Genomic DNA, 21,467 nt, shown 5'->3' on the forward strand with positions numbered 1-21,467 from the left:
ACCTTTGAAAGACCAACTCCCTTCCTTGTTTTCCCTCTCACGGTATAAAGGCATGGTTGTATCCAATTTTCTAGTTCCTTCTCAGTCTAATTTTGAGTTTGATTGGGATCTTGGGGTTTGGAAGAGGTTTAAGAAATGTAGTAGATGTTGAAAATGTCATGGATCTGGTTAAAATCTTAAACGGGGTGGTGTTGGATCCCTCTAAGAGGGATAAGAGATTGTGGACCCTAGCTCCCTCTAGGACCTTCTCTTGTGCTTCCTTCTTTAAGTCCCTTTAGCCTTCAACCAGTACTTTTGCATAGTATTTTCCAATAAAGGATGTATGGGGTGAGCCGATTCCTCCAAGGATTAGAGCTTTTTGTTGGGAAGCTTTCATGGAAAAGTGTAATACTTGTGACTTGCTCCAAAGAAAAGGCCATTTTGGTGCTTAGTTCCGAATTAGTGCATTTTTCACAAGGCTAATGGTGAAAGTTCCTACCACTTGTTAATTTATTGCCCCTTTGCTACTGATCTTTGGGAATGGTTTCTTTCCTTATTTGGTTGGTGCATTGGCTAAAATCCTTGGACCTGTTTGTTGATATTTCTATGGATATGTTGCTGAATAGATGGTTGGAGATGGCAAATTCTGCTCCTGCCTACTCTTCAGTTTGTCCCATGTGGTCACCACCAGGTTGTGGTTTTACTATGCTAAATTTTGATGGAAGTAGTGAGGGAAGTCTAGGTCCATCAGCTGTAGGAGGGGTGGTCTTAAGAGATGAGGATGGGAAAGTGCTTGCATTGTATTCAGGTTCAATTGGGGTTAGGGACTCTCTTAAAGCTGAGGTCTATGCTGTACTGGAGGGTCTAAGGAAGACTAAGGAACTAAAAATACAAAATTTAGTTGTTGAAGGGGACTCAAAGCTAGTCTTAAGCTGGTTACAAGAAGGTAGTGGACTTTAGAAGTTTCCTAGTGAGAGGAGGGAGATTAAATGGCTAACTAAAGGATTGGAAATCCGGTTTCAGTGGGTCAAGAGAACGGCAAATGCTTTGGCAAAGCAGGGGGTGGGAAGGGATCAAATGTTTTGGGCTGTTCTGTAATTTTTCTTTCTTTATTGTCCTCTTGGAGAGAGTTAAGTCTATTTATCTCTCTCTAGAGTGCTGTAACTAAAATTTATATTAATCTAATGGATTCCTATTATTGATCAAAAAAGAAAAATAAAAGGAGTATGAGGAGAGGAACTCTGGTGAATTACTCATTTCTCTTCAAGGAAAGTTTGTAAGTGCTTCTTGAAGTATTCCTTAGCATTGTCAGATCTGATAATCTTAATCTTCTTCTCAAATTGTGTCTCCACCATACTGAAGAAGCCTTTTACAATTGAAGTACTTCATCCCGATTGTTCATCAAATACAACCAAGTATACTATGAGTAATCATCAATAAAGAGAATAAAATATTTATAGCCATCCATACATAGAATAGAATAAGGTACCTAAATATTGGTATGTATTAAATGAAAATTAATATTACTTCTTTTGTTATTTACAAAATATGTGGTTCTACATTGCTTTGATAGTTGACAAACTAGGCCAGAACTAGACAATGACTCAAATAGACTAGGAAGCACTTCAATAAACCAAAAGACATGTGCCCAAGACAGTGGTGACACAATTTCAATTGACTTAGTTTCTCATCGTGATAGGACTCAGACTGACACATTAATCCTAACTTTGGAGACTGATCAAGAAGATAAACTCCATCGGCTTCATGTCCACTACCAATTGTTTTCCCCGTACTTAGATCCTGAAAGACACAATGAGATGGAAAGAAGGTCATAGAACAATTACGAGACTTGGTAAAAGTAGGCAATCAAGACTACAATCAGCCTTGAACCCTAATAGATTTCAGATTAGGAAAGGTAGAAGAAAAGTAAGAGAAAGAAAGAAAAGAGAGGAGAAACTAGAGAACACAAAGGTTTGAAAGAAGGGACAGATTCTCATTAATCTGCCGCCGCCACTCTCTTAGTATTTATAGGTTATGTTCAGTACATAAGGGAAAAGGACAGATCTTCCCTTAGTACTTACATGACAAATAAAGCAAATAAAAAACTGTAATAAATAACAACTGAAATAACAAACTAACCACCAACTAACACTAACATGACTGAAACAAATAATTACACATACTGTCCTACGAACACAGTGGGGACCACAGCTATGGAGCCCACATCAGTGTTCTCTACACTCCCCCTCAAGTTGGGAATAGATATTTATCATTCCCAACTTGGATAGGTCTACCTCTAACTTCTTCCTTGCTACAGCCTTGGTGAGGATATCTGCGACCTGCATGTTGGATGTGATATATGGGAGACACTTCTTGTGATGAGACCCTCTCTCGCACAAAATGTCGATCAACTTCAATATGCTTAGTTCTGTCATGTTGCACCGGATTGTGGGCTATATTAATAGCCGCCTGATTATCACAATACAGCATCAAGGGCTTCTCATAATCAATACCCAACTCTTCAAGTAGTGATCTCAGCCATAGGATTTCAGCCACTCCATTAGCCATTGACTTGTATTCAGCTTCAGCACTAGAGGGGGAAACAACATTCCGTTTCTTACTCCTCCAAGAGACAAGGTTACCTCCCACAAGGGCACAATATCCAGAGGTAGACCTCCTGTCATCAGCACTCCCAGCCCAATCGGCATCTGTGTAAACCTCCACCTTCATGTGATTATTGTTCTTGAACAGTATACCTCTACCTAGGCATCTCTTCAAGTATGCTAATATTCTCTCTGCCGCAAGAAGATGAGTAGTTCTAGGGGAATGCATGTACTGGCTGACAACACTAATTGCATAACTGATATCTGGCCGGGTGAGGCAGAGATATAGGAGCTTTCCAACCAACCGTTGGAACATAACTTTGTCTTCAAGAGGCTCCCCGCCCTCTACACTAATCTTGTGATTCTATTCAATGGGTGTATCAGCAGGCTTAACACCTAACTTTCCAGTTTCCGCCAACAGATCTAGAACATATTTTCTCTGAGAGATAAAGATCCCTTATTTAGATCTAGCAACCTCAATACCCAAAAAGTACCGTAGTGCACCAAGATCTTTCACCTCAAACTCTTGATGAAGGAGCTGTTTGAGGGACTCAATCTCACTACTATTATTTCCTGTCACTACAATATCATCCACATATACAGCAAGCAGGGTCAAAGAGGAGTCTACCCTTTTAATGAACAGTGTATGATCTATCTAGGCCTGTACATAACCGAATTTTCCAAGGGCTAGTCAGAATTTATCAAACCAGGCTCTAGGTGACTGCTTCAAACCATACAATGCCTTATTCAGTCGGCAAACCTTCTTACCTGTCTCTGTATCATAGAATCCATGAGGCAACTGCATGTAGACCTCTTCCTGTAAGTCTCCATTCAGAAAAGCATTTTTAACATCCATCTGGAACAAGGGCCAAGAATGACTTGCTGCAAGGGATAATAGAACTCGGATGGTGGTCATCTTGGCTACTAGGGCAAAGGTCTCCAAGTAGTCTATACCATAAGTTTGGGTGAACCCCTTTGCAACCAGCCGGGCTTTGTACCTTTCAATGGAGCCATCAGCATTATGCTTCACAGTAAATACCCATCTACATCCAACTGGTTTCTTTCCTTTGGGTAGGTCAACTAGCTCCCAAGTATTATTTTTCAACAGGGCATCCATTTCAACTTGCATTGCATCTTTCCACTCTAGAACTGATAAGGCTTCTTGCACTGTTCTTGGAATGGGGACATTGGCAATGGAAGTGAGATAGGACCGGTAAGAGGGAGATAGGCGATCATAGGATAAAAACTGGGAAATGCAATGAATTGTAGATGTGGTGCAATGTCGTTTTCCTTTACGAACGGCAATAGGGAGGTCAAGGTCATCCGCAGGAGGGGAAGTGGCAACAGTGGAAGGTGTCTCAGTGGGCCCTAGGACTATAATACCTGGATCTGGAACCGCAGAAGGAACTGGAGCTGGTCTAGACTACCGATGACTGGGATCAACCTGCATGCATCGCCTGTGATAGACTCTCAACTCCTGATCCCTTTGACCACCCTCACCATTACCGCCTTCATCACCCAATGGAATAGGTAAAGGAATAGCCCCACTCCCACTGCGCTCCCCCTAAGGAAAGAGACCCAAATCCCCACTTTCACTACTTTCCCCCTGAGGAGAAACCCTAGGATAATAGGGTGTCTCCTCAAAGAAGGTGACATCCATGGAGACAAACTTCTTCCCTGAAACAGGATAATAGCAGCAACAACCCTTTTGAGTTTGTGCATAACCGAGGAAAATGCATTTGGAGGCCTTAGGTTCAAACTTGGAATGATAGGGCTCGAGAAGCTGAACGAAACAGGTACAACCAAAGGTTTTAAGGGGAACGGTAAACAACTCCTCGTTTGGGCATAGAAGGGAAAAAGGGGTTTTCATATCAAGAACCCAGGAAGGAACCCGATTAATGAGATATACTGTCGTGAGGATAGCATCGCCCCAGAAGCGAATAGGTACATTGGAGGAAAACATAATGCTTCTAGCCACCTCCAAGATGTGCCTATTCTTCCTTTCGGCAACCCCATTCTGTTGTGGTGTATGAGGGCAAGTGCTCTGGTGAATAACTCCATGATTAAGGAGGTAAGAGGTCAATGGCTTAGCAAAGTATTCCTTTGCATTATCAGATCTAAGAACTTTGATTTTGGCCCCAAACTAGGTTAGAATCATCTGATGAAAGTATTGGGTCAGAGCGGGAACCTCATCTCAAGAACGCATAAGATAGACCCAAGAAAACCGGGTATGGTCATCAACAAACAACAGAAAATATCTGTACCCACCCATAAAAGGGATGTGATATGGCCCCCAAACATCAGTATGCACAATATCAAAAGAATTATTACTCCTTTTATTACTCAAAGAATAAGATGTTCTACAATGTTTGGCAAACTCACAACTCTCACATCTCAACTTTGACAACTCAACAGACTCAAATAAAGCAGGAAACAGACTCTTCAAGGACCGGAAAGATAAATGACCTAATCGATTATGCCAAACATAACCGGACTCACAAACTGAGAAACAAAGGACTTCTTATCCGCTGGCTCTTCCCAACGAGAACTCTCTCCGAGCAGATAGATCCCATTTGTCTCACGGCCAATCCCAATCACCTTCCTCGTCTCCAAGTCCTGAAAAACACATCGGTCAGGGAAAAAGGTTACTGAACAGTTTATATGTTTGGTAATACTACTAACTGAAAGCAGGTTAGTATCAAGCTTAGGAACAAGCAAGATAGAAGATAAAGAGATAGTATCCGATAACTTGATGCCACCCTTGCCAGAAATGGGAACAAGAGAGCCATCAGCAATGGATACTTTTATCTCTACCGGAGGACAAGTGATAAGTAGTGAACAATGATGGCAAACTAGTCATATGGTCGGATGCACCTGAATCTATTACCCAATAGTGTTCAGTATTACCTGGAGCTGAAGCATGGTTGGCTGAGGCTCGAGTACCTGAATGTGCAAATGTAGATGTGGCAGGGGCTGATGGTGAATGAGATGGCTGAGCTGAACTCCCAACTTCCTTTTCCAACTATATTAGGGCAGCCCGAACTGAGGCTAAGGTCTCTAGGGGTGTGCCTTTCGTGCCTAACGAGGATGCTGAATCAGTATTCACAGCCACATGAGCATTACCCTTCTTATTTCTCAGTTTTGCTGGGACCAAATGAGGATGCAACTTCCAACAAGTATCTTCTGTGTGCTTGGGTTTCTTACAATGTTCACATACTAGGTCCCGTTTATCTTCCTTCTTCCTGTCCCTTTCTAGATCACCCCCTGACTTGGGTTTGACAACTGCCAGGGCTGGGGAAAGGGGCTGAGGTCACACTATCTCTGCTCAGTATCTGTTGCCTCACAATGTCATAATCTGAATTTAGACCAGCCAGAATTTCAAATACCCTATTTGTCTCGACTTGCTTTCTGTGAGTCTGTGCATCTTTGGGGCTCTCCCACTCAAGAGTCTCTAGATGATCAATCTCATGCCACAGGGATTTCAAGGTAGAGAAGTAGACAGAAACTGGTTTCTCTCCTTATTTAAGACTATTCACTTCACACTTCAGTTCATAGGCTTTGGCAAGATTAAGGGGTTGGGAATAGGTTTCTTTCATAACATCCCATATCTCCTTGGCCGTCTTTGCCCACAAGTAATTTTGGTTGATATGTGGCTGCATAGAATTACACAGCCATGTCATAACCAAGTAGTTCTCTTGAACCCACTTGGTATACATTGGGTCCTCCTTGGAAGGTTCTTTCACATCTCCCAAGAGGTAGCCTAGTTTTCCCCCTTCCCCCAATAGCCATCATGGCTGATTGGCCCATTCCAAGTAGTTTGACCTGTCAAATTTCACAGTTGTAATCTGAAACCCAGTTTCAGATATACTACCATAACTGTTGTTCCCAAAACTACCTTCTCCCTAATTTTTAAACTCCATTTTTGGTCAAGAATCAGTAGTTACGAACTGTTAGGGTTACTACAACAGAAAACAGCACTTGGACAGTCGATCACAATCAAAAATCAGTATGGAATCAATGCAGGTCTGATCTGAAACCAATCTGTAATCACGGTATATGCATGAGTGCAGGTCTGATCTGAAACCAATCAGCAATCACAGTATATGCATGAAACCAGTGTAAATCTGATCTGAAACCAATCGGCAATCACAGTACCAAGCAGTCCGTACAAGTCTTCACCCCCTAAAAGAGCTCGAAACCAAAAAATGGGTCTGAAACCAACTTAGAGAGCAATCTGAGATGCTGGAACAGAATTAGGGTTTTAATCGTAGGTCTGAAATAAGTGCTCAGCCGCACTTTCCAAGCAGTCCGTACAGTTAGGTCTTGTTGTAGGGTCAATGTGAAACCCTAAAACAGTTCGGTCGCTCCTTCTAGATAGGTCCAACCTATCCTGACTGATAGCAATCTCTAGAAAATAAATAAGACTTACCCAGAGAATGTTGTTCGCTACCTTCCAAGGTTGCCTGAACCCTAGCCTTCTCTAATTCTTCCTGATTACCAACACTCTGCAAGCCGTGGCAAGTCTTCAACAGCTGCTAAACTCTTCTGGTAACCTCCAACAATCAGCCAACGAACACTTCTTCATAAACTTCCAGCCCTAGATAGTTCTCATGTGGTCGGCTGGACTAGACTTACATGAGAAACCCTAGGTTGGGTCTGATACCAAGTAGGCGATCAAGACTACAATCAGCCTTGAACCCTAATAGATTTCAGATTAGGAAAGGTAGAAGAAAAGTAAGAGAAATAAAGAAAAGAGAGGAGAAGAACTGGAGAACACAAAGGTTTGAAAGAAGGGACAGATTCTCATTAATCTGCTGCCGCCACTCTCTTAGTATTTATAGGTTATGTTCAGTACATAAGGGAAAAGGACAGATCTGCCCTTAGTACTTACATGACAAATAAAGCAAATAAAAAACTGAAATAAATAACAACTGAAATAACAAACTAACCACCAACTAACACTAACATGACTGAAACAAATAATTACACATACTGTCCTACGAACACAGTGGGGACCACATCTGTGGGGCCCACATCAGTGTTCTCTACAGTAAAGGAGATAATAGACGAGATATCTATGCAATTGTGAAACATGGAGTACAGAGTATAGAGAAATGTTGTTAGTAAGTTTAACTTCACCCAAACCTGAGATTGGGGTCTGAGATCCATCAGCAACAGTAATCTTACCTTTCCCTAAAAATAATTTATAAGTGGTAAAGTAGGAGGGAATACCAGTCATATGATCACTGGCTCATGTGTCAATTATCCAAAAGCTAGAGGATTAGGCATGGCGCACAAGTGCAGCACTTGATTTTGCAAAGGCACTAGAAGGTGTATGTGAACCAGTAGATGTAGGCAACCCGCTCTTTAGTTGGAGTAATATGACTCAATTTTTCCATTAAATCAAAGGTGTCAGTGTAGATGCCTGAGCAGGAGGATTTCCCACAAGCGCGTAGTCTGAGAATCATGACTGGTTGTAGCAACATGAGCATTTCCCTTTCCAGTTTTAAACTTCTTAGATTTCAGATGGGGATTTAATTTCCAACACCTATCCTTGGTGTGCTTTGACTTCTTGAAATATCCACAAAATACTTCTTCAGGTTTACCATAACTCTAATTGGGTTTTGTGGATACAAGGGCAGTGTGTTCACCTATAGGTACTTGCATAATAGCGTTCCTCCTACTCTCTTCGTTCTACACAAGAGAATATGTTGTGGAGAGTAACAAGATATCAGCACTAAGGATGTGCTGCCTAGTGAAGTCATAGTCAACATTTAGTCCAACAAGGAAATCAAAAACTCGGTTTTTATACTTCATGTATTGTTCAGCATCAACAGGATCCTTCCACACCAAGGCCTCTAAATGATCAATATCTTCCCAAATTGATTGTAAGGAAGAGAAATACATGGCCACCAATTTCTCCCCTATCGCATATTACATGCTTCTCTTCGCAACTGATAGATTCTAGCAGTGTTCTTATCTTGAGAATAAGTGCCATTTAACCTGTCTCAAATATCCTTGGCTGTTGAAAGAATTATATAGTTGCGGGTGTGGCTGCATAGAGCATACAAGCCATGACATAACTAGCAAATTATCCTACTCCCATTTGGAATGATTTGGATCTTTAGGCTTTGGTTTATCTTCCTTACTAGTAATAAATCCAAGCTTATCTCTTCCACCAATTGTAAGCTTAGCTGATTGAGACCATTTAAGAAAATTTGTTCCATCAAGTTTTATAGTAATAATCCACCCTTCAACATTTTCATTACTTCCTGAGAAGACATAGGTAGGCACACAAACATCTTTGTGTGAGTCCATCAATCACAACCCCTCTAAAAACACCTTTCTCACCAACATCATAGTATCCCAACACCAGCTCAACACCCAAAAACCTTTCTCACAAGGTTGAACACAGGTTACAACAATAAAACAAGGAAAAATGGTGGGGGTAAAAAATTCCCAAAAAATATTTTAGGGCTCCAAAAAATCCAGGACTACATACTGCAATCTCAGAAATTTACCATGACTCAAACACAAGAGGTTTTAACGGCAGCCAACCAGACGAGCATGCAAGCCCTAAACTCCAAATCTGAATTTTTCACCAAATTTCATCCAAAAAATCCAAGAAAAATCTAAAACAGCTTCAAACTACCATGAAACCTATACCAAAATTCCTCTAAAAACAAGGCACATCAATGTGCATCAGAAACACAAGGATGCCACCAACTGTACGGACTGCTGACGTCAACGGACGGTGTGCTAATGCCAATAGGTTTGTCTGTGAGTCATGACTAGACCTGTTCATGGGCCGAGCCGGACCGGGCTTTTACTCTTCATTAATGGAAATATGTTAGGCCCGAGCCCGAGCCCGGCCCTGATAAAAAGCCCGAAGCCCGAGCCCGAGCCCGAAGCCCGACCTAATAAAAAAAATTAGAATTTTTCCCTATTCAATAATCAATATAAATTAGAATTTATTTATATTAAAAAAAAGAATATAAATTCAAAATTTATTTACATTAAAAAAAGAATATAAAGAAGAGAAAAAGGATGTGGAGAAGAAGGGTTCGACTGGAAAAATAAGGGAAAGAGGTGAAAAAAAGAGGGGTATTCGACTAGGGTTTTTAGGTTTAATTATAGGTCGGGCTGGGCTGGGCTATTTTGGCAAATCCCGAGCCTGGCTCGAATTTATTGCGGGCCGGGCTTTTTGGCCCGAGGTTAAGCCTGCGGGCCCATATACCTATTCAAGCCCGTCCGGGGGCCAAGCCGGGCCGGCCCGGCCCATGAACAGGTCTAGTCATGATCAGCAGTAGATGATTTCCTTGAAGAAGAGGTTTGTCAAGAATGTTAGGTGTGTTACTGTTCACACCTAGAAAGTTTTCATTTAAACATAATGTGCAAATTACAAAGGAGCCCATGACTAGGCGCCCAAATACAAGGAAATATATCAAAGGACAAAAATGCCCTTACACTATCAAGTTCTTTTGTTCTTTTGAGTTCTAAATCTTCTGATAGCATTTAGAGTTCCCATAGCTTCTTCAGACTTCCTTGCAAACTTTGGACCCCTATCTTAAAACTACCACTCCCTCAACCTCTCTTTCTGGATCCTTGGTGATCTCCTTGCAACTTTCAACAATCGCTTCCATCTCTTGCATTGTTGAGTTATCGCAATTACAGTTAACCAATGGAACAACTGTACTTTCAATCTTCTTGGTTGTATCCTCCGCAGCCTTGAATGCTTCCTTTGCAAATTCTTCCCTCCTAGGAAAAACAGACCCTTTGTTGACTTTCACTCCCCTATTCACTGCTTTCTTGATGTCACAAGTCTTTTCTACATGAGTCTCATCAATCATTGGTTCCAACTCAATTTCCTCCCCTGATTCCACTTCCATCCCCTCCTCTCTATTCTCCTCTAATGGGAATGTTCTATATAACTTCTCTCTTACCATCATTGGCATCCAATCCATCCTCACCTTTTTCCTGTTGAAGAGAACTAGTTTCAGACTCCGCCTGAACATCTTCCTTCTCTTCCACATGCCTTTTTTCACTTGAGTCGGCCTTCTCTAAAATTGTTGAACTGTTCTTATCTTTAACGAAAAATCTTGTCATTCTCCAAACAAAATCTTCAGCATCACCAACTGCCTCTACTGTAATCTCCCATTCTATCGACTCATCTTCAAACGTTGGACCACCTGATCAACTACACACTCACCATATTTTGTTGTCATTCGTCTCAAAGTCGATCCCTTCGACTCAAAATATTGGTAACCATCTATTGGTTCAACCCCAGAAGACCTCCTAACGTCTTGAGTAAATCCACCTTTGTTAATGGGCCCCCTCTTTGGCCCAGAACTAAAAATCTTGTGTCTCATGGACTCATCATTACAACCCCGCACAAAGCCCATCTGTTTCCCACCGAGCTTATCTCCCCCTTTTTCATCCACATGTTTCCCAAGAGACTCACGTGTTGGGTAACTAAGTCCATTCCCAACCGAATATAAAATATCCTCTTTCTCTCAATAAATCTGTTCCCTTCTTTACCTCCCTTTCCAACCTCCCCCATCTCGATATTAGCACCACCACCACTGTCTTTTTTTGAATATTGAGCACAATTTATTTAGCATTGAGATTTTAACACCAAACACCTTTCAGCTTCCCCCTTTTTCCCTTCTCCTTCCACTCTGATTGTGCCACGTGGATTCCACCGAATCCAGTCAATGCCGTCTTCAACATCTCTCCCTCCATTCCATAAAACCGGTTCAGCTTCCATTGCCACCCAGAGTTTCCTCCATCTTCCTTCAGCAAAGAGATCAATTAAACGGGGAATCCTATCCAGTTTAGCACCGGTAATTTCAATCTTTGCCGTGCGGATTGAAGACATGATCAGTCACAAGTTGAATAGAAGTCCAAAAAACTTCAAGCTCACACTTCCTTCAGGGATTGAAATCTCATTACAAGAAGGTTTCTAGTTCGCCACAGTGACCGTACCTTCCAGAGTTTCAAGATTCATGAACTCTGCCTGAAAGTTGGGATTCTAACATAACATCATTAAGGACCCTCTTCCAATCTATCACTTTCTTCTTTGCAAGCACAACCATCTTTTTACTCCAATCTTCCTTGCATCCTCCTAACACAAGCCTGAGAGTACATACTACTCTACCTGACATCGTTTCAAGACTTTCCTTTTGGCTGTCTAGTATCTGTATCTGTAACATCTTCTTAGTCCCTAAACTCATCGAATTTTCCTTTTTTTAACCAACACCTTTCTACAAATTCCTGCAACACCTTGGCGACCTTGTTCCAGCCCTGACCATTCCTCCCTTCTGGCAAACAAATAACCTGTCTCCCACCATCTCCCATCACTTCGTCCAGCCTCAAAAAACATCCTTTATTATTAATCTTCTTCTCCATTGAAAAGAAAACCCCATCTCTTCTCCAAGCACTCCTCCAGCCTGGTCTTGTCACCGCATGGATTGCCCCATCAATGAATCCTTTAAACCAACCTGCCACTTCTTGAGACAAGAAGACCGTTGATCTTCCTTTCTCTTCAAACTTCAGCACTTCTCCTCCTTTACAGTCTTCGAAGAAAAAGCTCTTTTTCTCCACCGAAAGTATCGTCTTCCAAACCGATTCTTTACCTAAACCCATTTTGTCAATTGGTTAAAGACAAGATCTTTGGGGGAAGTGTTCAGAGACCATTATTGCAATATGTTATTAAGCTACTTAGGTCCAGCAGGAACTGGAAATTTTCTAAAGGTTGATCTCTTAGCTCTTCTTTTTGGACTGGGATTTGCAAAGGGAAGGGAATGGAATGGCTTAGTAGTTGGAGGAGATTGTCAAGATGGCTGAAGGACCATTGGTGTCTAAGACATATAATCGGAGAAACATTGGCATTATCTACCAATCAAAACTGTTTCTTTAGTTGGATCCCTATATATGCTATAGCCTAGCAGACAGCCTAACCAAATCAGGGGTTAATAAGAGAGAATTGGAGTGGGGGAAAGGGGGTGATCCAGTCGAGGGAAGGTCAGCACAAAGTATTGAAGTGCATTGCATACTATGAGAAAATATATGCCAAGGAAAACTATTTATGATCTAGAATGAAGCTTCTCTTGATACAGGGAGTGAGAAAACTAACAGATTATTGGATTCAATTTATCAGAAACATAAAATACTATATCCAGAAAAAATAAATGTTACTCACATCATCTTTAAGGCTGTCGCCAATCATCATTACTTCTTTAGGGTGAACATCCCAAGTTGCACAGATATGTAATAATGGGGCTGGGTCTGGTTTATAAGGGCGAAACTCCCTACTGAGTGCTGGGGAGAACGTCATCTACAGCAACAGCAGAATGCACTAATAGATGTGAGAATTGTTACATTGTGGAGGGAGGAAGAGGATTCGCATATATGACATTAAAAAGTCAAACACATCACACAATATATATCAACTTACTCGCAGATGTGTCTATGTGTGTTGAGTGTGTGGCAAAACTGATTGGAATTGGTGCGTGGACAAAAGTAAACATCCAGATATAGATCATAGTTTTCAAGACGCCAAGGTGAGGCTAGGCAATGGGGGGTGCCTTGTCACCTAGTCGCCTAGGCGATGGATTTTTTTAAGTAAAAACATATATCCTAGGATAGTTCCCTAGGTTCCAAAACCATATTTCCTTAATAATTATCCATAATTTTCATAAGAAAAGTATAAACTTCATGTTGAAGTCTAGAAAATCAACATATTCATGAGAACAAATAAATAAAGTTATTTCTAAAAAGAAAGAAAATTCATTCAAATAAAAAGGAGAATGGAGATACAAAGGGTCTGTTGACAAGATATCAGCGAGGAATATGGAGCAAAAATGATACCCACCACTCCCAACCAACAACCAGCCCAAAAAATTCAAAATTACCTATAGAAAAATAAAAAGACAAATTTTATGATTTTGCATATAACCCCAATACCATTCTAATAAATGGTGTTATGAGGAGTTGATGACTATGGTTTGTTTAAATGGGGATTAATTGGGTTGATTTTCTACAAGATTGTATTTAATGATTTCTTATCACTTGTAGTTGTATTCTCCTTTTTCTTATCAGTTATTCCACAACAATATCAGTGAAATAATCAGGAAAAGCAACAAATAAGTAACCTGGCATTGATTAAATGATGTTTCAGGTTTTATATACAGAAGTCAAATTTCACCACAGTCCACAGCAAGACTTACTCCAAAACGTAGATGAAACAAATCAACTGCTTCTTTGACATTACGAGTAATTAAACCTCTCCTGCAAAAGTAGTTTAATGAGTTGCTAGTTTATCAAGTAAAAACAACATTTTTCCTTCCAAAGAAAAGGGTATGCAAGGTGCATACTGCACACATCATACACATTATAAATTCCTGGGCATTTGAATCACAATGTAAAAACGGAAAAATTGAAGCATCAAATTTAAGCATGGAATAATTAACTATAAAACAACAGAAAAAAATCAATTAAAGTAGAATGAACATTTTTTTCCTCACTAGTACAAACCAGTGTTGCTTGGACTCAAATAAGTGGATAAAGTATCTATTAGACATGGTCCGTTCTTGCACTCCTTCAAAAATATTTCTTTTATTCACTTGTTTATTTGACAATTGACATAAATGAACAGCTAATATACACAATAAATAAATCAATATGTTGTCAAATCTGTTAAAATTTCTATGATACATATCATATCCGAATTAATAATTTTTAATTACTAAATAATTTTTCCATTATTAATATTTTTATTTCTATAATTCTTCTAAAATAAAAATCATTTTGAGATATAAATGTAGATTAGTGGATTTGATACTCATTTAATATTATATTTTTGAATATTTTGTAAACAATATATCTTTTTGTAAATAATAAATGGTTCTATTTCATGTAAATTAAAATGATAATTAATAATTATAAAAATATATAAAATTTTAAGATATTTATCATCTAGAAATTATAAATTTTAAGTACTAAAATATTTATTCTATTATTAATATTTTTTGTATAAATTTCTTGAGATTAAAAATCGTTTTTTGATATAAATGCGGATTTTTTATCAATAATATAAGGGGAAAATGTACTTTGGTCCTAGTCTCACTTTGGTCCCAAACTTCAAAACATGTCAATCCAGTACTTGTTTGCACACAATAGCATTTGCTATAGAAAATTGAGGGAAAAATATAAAAAAATTTCACAAAAATTCTTCTAAGAAGGTTTATTTTTCTCTCTTATTTTCTGTAATTTCAAAACACAGCCTTAAAAGCATAGTTCCTCTCCTGCCATGGAAGCTTCAATGCCTAAACAAACAACAACAGGTGATTGTGGACACTTCCATAACCTGCGAATTTAGTACCTAACCGTTAACCGACATTAGATGATATGTAAAAACACGCAAATGCCCTTCGATTTTTCAAGAAGAGAGAGAAGCTAAATTTCAAAATGATGAGATTAACCCTGTTTTAATCCCTTTTCACTTCGTCTGGGCAACATTGTTCATCACTTTGTGCCCTAACAGATTGACAAAGAACTAGTTCTTCCCACCGGTGCCAATAAGCAGAATACGACGCTAGAAAAAGGAGATATTGCCATGAAACAGTCCAGAGAACATCGTACTCCATTTCTTTTCCTTTTATTCCTAAAAATATCATCGGAAAACATCGCCATAACCACTGTAATCTGCTTTTTTCTCCATATTTTCTCATTTTTACTTTATACATTATTCCATTGAATGTTTTTAGTTGATTTTGATGCATTTTTTAGGGTGTATGATTGTATTTCACCTATGGTTTATTGTGATAATTGAACAGTAGATGTTTTCAATTAGGATTTATTGTGTGAGTTGAATAGTAGATGTAATTATTAGGGTTTTCTGTTTGTTAAAATATACATGTGTTTGAATGAGTCCCCTACCTTGTGTGGTAGATATCCCTTTGTCTGTGACAGAGGAGGGAGACAGAACGCAATTGTACTACCCTTACAAAGTGAGACCCCCACCCAATTATCCATTTGTTAATTCATGTAAAGGAAAAAAAAAAAAGACTGTCCAAATTTTTTATCAATTCTTCTTCCAGTTTTTGTATGTATGTGTGCTTCCAAGTTTTTTAGTTAGCACATTAACAATAAAGTCTTATTAACAGTGTTGGACTAATGGAAACATGACAAAACAACCCCTTTTCAAGTCCAACACCTAGATTCTAAAATCCAAAAACATGTGATCCATCTTTTTGTGCATCATTAAGTTGCTATTAGGCATCCCCATATACCACTAAATTGGTATAACATGCTTCTTGTTAGACAACCTCATATTCCATTGATATGGTATAAAAGCATTTATGCATTGGACCCTTAACGGGCTTGGGTTTATTTCTCTCCATTGATGCTACCTAATTTGGGACTTAAGAATCAACTAGCACAACATCATCTAAATTGGGCCCTTAATGGGCTTGGTTTCATTTGTCTCAATTGATGATACTTAGTTAGGGACTTAGAGACTGTGTTTGGCCTAAAGGGAAAGATAGGCAAAGCAAGGGAACCTTGTACAACTCTTTTATAGGTTCCCTATCTTTTCATCCCTTTCAATACCTTTATCCTTCAAACCAAACACAGACTTAACAGAAAGGTACACACACACTCCAAAGGGCAAATATGTGTTTTCTTTTTCTATAAATGACTGTTTGGTTGATTTAGTATAATATATCATTTAATAGATTTATTTCATGTTTCAGATGTTTACTGTTTTTATTCACCATGGTGGCACCTTCATTGATTTACCACCACAAATTTACTGTGGTGTGGTGGTGATGTTTCCGTGTGCAATAATGTTGATGGTGATCTACTGTCATACGTTGAGATAGAAAGCATTTTGAAAGAATTGGTGTACAACACATGAAAGCAATGACCAATGACCAAGATTGTTATAGGAAGCTGCAGTATGATTTCAAGGATGAATTGGTGATGGTGAACAATGACCAAGATGTACTGTCCATGTGTATAGCACATGAAGGCAAGGTCCATATAGACATGTATGTTGTACATGATGTGGATAATGAAGCACATAGCGCTCATGGGGCCAGCTCATCAAAGCCCAATACCAATGTTTTAAAAACCGACCCAAAAATGGAACCTTGTTTGCCTCCAATTTCCGAGTAGGCAATTCAATCGTCTGAATCAAATGAGTTGACTTGTAACATCATAAATAAAACAATAAAAATTATAAAATATTTGGAAATATAAAATATAAAAATTGTGAAAACAATTGTATGAAAAAAAAAAACTATAGCTTGAACTTTGAAGATGTAATAGATTGATCGAAGATGTAAAAAAAAATACCTGATGCAAAAATTGTTACCTCTTCAACAAAACGGGAAAATTGATCAATGATATAAAATAACTGTATCAAAGTAATCAAATTACAAATTGTGTAAGAAAAAACAATAGTATTATAATAAATGGAAGAAAACCCTCTTTCTTTTGCTGTTTTGATCACTCCATCAGTTTTGTTCATCGAGGTTCATTGCTAAAGAGGGTGGTCGGTGATTTTGTTGGCCACTACAAGTCATCAATTACACTATTTTATCTGTTTTTTTTTTGGCTTGATGGGTCTCAAGAGATAGCCATCTTGCCAGTTTATTCGCCATTGGAAGAAGAGGTCATTGCAAGTTCAAGAAATGAAAAGAAGAATGCGCCATTATCAAAAGAGAGAGAGAGAGAGAAGAATGTGGCAGCAAGAAGAAAATGTCATTTCAGATGTTTAGTGTTTTTATTCACCATGGTGGCACCTCCATTGATTTACCGCCACAAATTTACTATGGTGGTGATGTTTCAATGTGCAATAATGTTGATAGTGAACTACTGTCATACATTGAGATAGAGAGCATTTTGAAAGAATTAGGCTACAAAGGCCGATGTCAAGTTTGTTATACAAAGAAACGGTATGATCTCGATGATAGATTGGTGATAGTGAACAATGACCAAGATGTGTTTTCCATGTGTGCAGCACATGAAGGCAAGGTCCATATAGACATGTATGTTGTACATGATGTGGGTAATGAAGCATATAGCACTCATGGGACCAGCTCATCAAGGCCCGATACAGATGAATTTGTTGACATCAACATCTTATTTGAGGGAGAAGATAAGGGATATGGCCATTGTGGTGATGATATCGATTGTGGTGTAACTGATGACAATGATGATGTAGACTATGTTATTAGTGATGATGAACAGTCTACATCATTAGATGAGGAGTTGGTTGAGGCACTTGGTGGTTGTAAGATATAAGTTCCTTATAGTATTGGGGGCCAAACAACCACTGCTATTCTACATGAAGCACAACATGACCAAAATGAGTTAGAACATGAACATAATGATGCATAACCTGGTAATAGTGATTCACACCCTCAACCCGATGAATCAATAAATGACGTAGGTGGTCCCCAGGATAAATCTATTGTACTTGGACTAGAATTGTTAGATGACTATCAACAACCAGAAGATTTGAAGAGTCTACATGGCTCTAATGATGAGGAAGGACACTTTGAGACTTTTATACCAAAGAGCCAAATGGATTCACCCAATTTGATTGTGGAGATGACATTTTCCAATCCATCTACACAAGCAATTATTGGTAACTGATGAGAGTCAAAATGCACTGAATTCCTACTGGCAGCGGCAGCTTGGAGATCGGGACATGAGGTCAACAGTTGAGCCTACAAGACAAGCATCGTTAGAGAGCCCGAGGGGATAACCCAGGAAAGAGACTCCAACGGTTAAGTACCGAGTTGGCGGGTGATAGAAAACGAGCAAACGGGAAGTCGGTTGTTGCGTGTCTGGCACATTCAAGATGGTGATGCTCATCCATCCATTGCTTGCAGAATATGCTTGCACGGCGTCGTGGCCACCCTAGTACGGCTTGCCAAGAAGTACAACAAGTTCGTTGATGATCCTAACTGGAAAGCCCTTGCACTACGCAATAAGACTCTAAGAGAGTTTAGAGTTGATATTAGCAAGACCACAACTTAGAAAGCCAAAATGAGGGCAATTGTTTAAATTGAGGGAATTCACAATGAGTAGTTCAAGAGGTAGGCTGACTATTTCCATGTCTTGCTCAGTTCAATCCCAAGGAGCATTGTAAAGATTGGATTCAAAGAAGGGTTCTTATACAGTCGAGAGAATGCTTGTGTGTTAAAATGCAATGAGGGTTAGCTTCTTGGAGGGTTGTCACCCATTTGTAGGGTTTGATGGTTGCAATTTGAACCCACCCAACTTTGGCCATATCCTTTCATTTGTTGCTATGCATGGGGATAATTGCATATTCCCAATTGCCTTTGTTGTGGTTGACTCTGAGGATAGAGATTCTTGGACTTGGTTCTTAACATTGTTATTCGAGGCAATTGGAGGTCAAGAAGAACAGAGATGGACCTTTATTTCTAACCAATAAAAGGTATTCTAGATGAATCTCATTCTATGTTGCTTGTGTACATTTAATGATATAATATATGCTTAATGGATTTTTGTGTTGTAATGTAGGGACTTGTTAAAACATTTGAGAGATTGTTGCCAGGTACTAAGTATCGCTTTTGTGTAAGGCACATGTATGCAAACTTCAATTTCACTTTAATTCTAAGACTAGAAACCTTTTTATTAATAAAGTGACTTTGAAAATGCAATGCAAGTTATCATTTCATGACCCAACCCCTTATGCCATCATCATTTCTACTCTTAGAATTTCCTTGCTACCGGTCCTTGTACCCCCTTATATTATGTCCCGACTGTCCACATGTAGTACAAGTCATAAACTTGCCTCTCCTAGACACTTGATTACCTTTATCAACTCATCTGGGCCCCTCCTTAATTTCCTTGGCCTTCTTGGATATGGCCTGATGGAGGGTGGTGTAATAGGAATCTACTTTTGTATATAGGGCCATTGGGTCTCATTTGGGACAGGCACAATTATATTGCTTTTAGCTCGAATACACCTCTAGTTGGTGTAAATAGGGTCAATGTAATCATAGATACACTCCTTTTGCATTTTTATACAAAATATTACATGGGGGCATGGTATCCCAATGAATGTCCACTGCTTACATGAACAAGTTGTCTCTAGATTCACAATTGCCCTCCTATCAAAATAGGTTACTTCAAACGTAGACATTCTAGCATAGACAGGGAAACAATTCTAGGCACATTCTTTAAACCATTGTATTATCTTCCTAACATTTTGGCAGAGTGGCAAACAGGTCCATTATCATTGATGAGATGTTGATGCCTTGTCTCCACCAAAATCATCAGATGTATCATAATTATCATTGTAATGATAGGCTTGTCTCGGGCATCTAATAGCCATTTGTTCAAAGCCTCTAAGAAATTGTTGCAAATGTCGTCATTGTGTGCTCTTGGTCTAAAAGCTGATCTGGACCACAAGGTTGGGGGTACTTAACCAATCATGGACATCATTATTCAGTGTTTTCAAACTCTCCATGTGACATTTGAATTCAGCAAGTGTGTATGCCCTAGCCTCCCCCCACAAACAATCCAGCAGATCTCTACCCTTGAAGAGATTGAAGTATACATACATGGGCCTTACACAGAAGCGGTGCTCAATACCTAGCAACAATCTCTCAAATGTTTCAACACAAAACTCCACTAAATCACTAAATGTACACAACCAACATAGGACAAGATTCATCTAGAATACCTTTTATCGGTAAGAAATAAAGGTCCACCTTTGCTCCTTCAGACCTCCAATTGCCTCAAATAACAATGTTAAGAACCAGGTCCAAGAATCTCTACCCTCAGACTCAACCACACAAAGGCAATTGTGAATATGCAATTATTCACATGCATAGAAACAAATGAAAGGATATGGCTGAAGTTGGGTGGCTTCAAATGGCAGCCATCAAGCCCTATAAATGGGCAGCAACCTCCCAAGAAGCCAACCCTTATTTCATTGAAACACACAAACATTCTCTCAAATTGTCCAAGAACCCCTTCTTTGGATCCAATCTTTAAAATGCTCACTGGGTTTGAATTGAGCAAGACATGATAATAATCATCCAACCTCTTGAACTACACATTGTGGATTCCCTCAATTTGAATAACTGCCCTCCTTTTGGCTCTACAAGTCATGGTCTAGATAATATCAATTCTAAACACTTAAAGTCTTATTGTGCAATGCAAAGGCTTTTGAGTTAGGATCATTAACAAACTTGTTCTTGTACTTCTTGGCAAGCCATGCAAATGTCATCTTATCATTCTTCAATGTTTTAGCACACGCATCAATATGAAATGACTCACAATCTTGTATTCCAAGATGCATGTATTCTCCAACCACACTTCTTATAGATTGTCGTAACTTTTCTTTGTTATTCTTTACAAAATCAAATTGGACCTCATAGACTATGGCAAAAGTTACCAATGCTTGCTCGAATGTAGATAGATTAGCAAATGCCATCCCACGACAAATTGGGTGAATCCATCTTCTTCAGGTATAAAGGACTCAAAATGTGCTCCTCCCTCATCATCAAAGCAATATGGACAGTGCAAATCTTCTGGTTGTTAATAATCATCTAACAATTCTATTCCAAGTACATCAGATTGATCCTGTAGACTACCCACATCATTTACTGATTCATCAGGTTGAGGGTGTAAATTACTATTACCTGGTTGTGCATCATTGTGTTCATGTTCTAACTCATTTTAATCATGTTGTGCTTCATTGAGTAGAAAAGTAGTAGTTGTTTGACCCCCCCCCAACACTATAACGATCTTTTATATCACAACCACCAAGTATCACAGCCAACTCCTCATCTAGTGATGTAGACTGTTTATCATCATCTTCATCATCACCACTAATAA

At 39.1% G+C, this 21,467-nt stretch overlaps 1 protein-coding gene across 1 annotated transcript in view; it reads right to left on the minus strand.

The window, feature by feature from the left end:
• LOC104600993 (Haloacid dehalogenase-like hydrolase (HAD) superfamily protein) overlaps positions 1-21,467 on the minus strand; it is a 45,225-nt gene that overhangs the window by 6,502 nt on the left and 17,256 nt on the right. The window contains exons 3-4 of the mRNA XM_010264180.2: positions 13,811-13,871; positions 12,784-12,918 (exon numbers count right to left, since the gene is read on the minus strand). Of these exons, the coding sequence (XP_010262482.1) occupies positions 12,784-12,918; positions 13,811-13,871 (196 nt within the window). The remainder of the gene's footprint in view (positions 1-12,783; positions 12,919-13,810; positions 13,872-21,467) is intronic.

This window comes from Nelumbo nucifera, chromosome 3, assembly GCF_055504915.1.
Source record: "Nelumbo nucifera cultivar China Antique chromosome 3, China Antique-T2T, whole genome shotgun sequence".
Taxonomy (NCBI): Eukaryota; Viridiplantae; Streptophyta; class Magnoliopsida; order Proteales; family Nelumbonaceae; genus Nelumbo; species Nelumbo nucifera.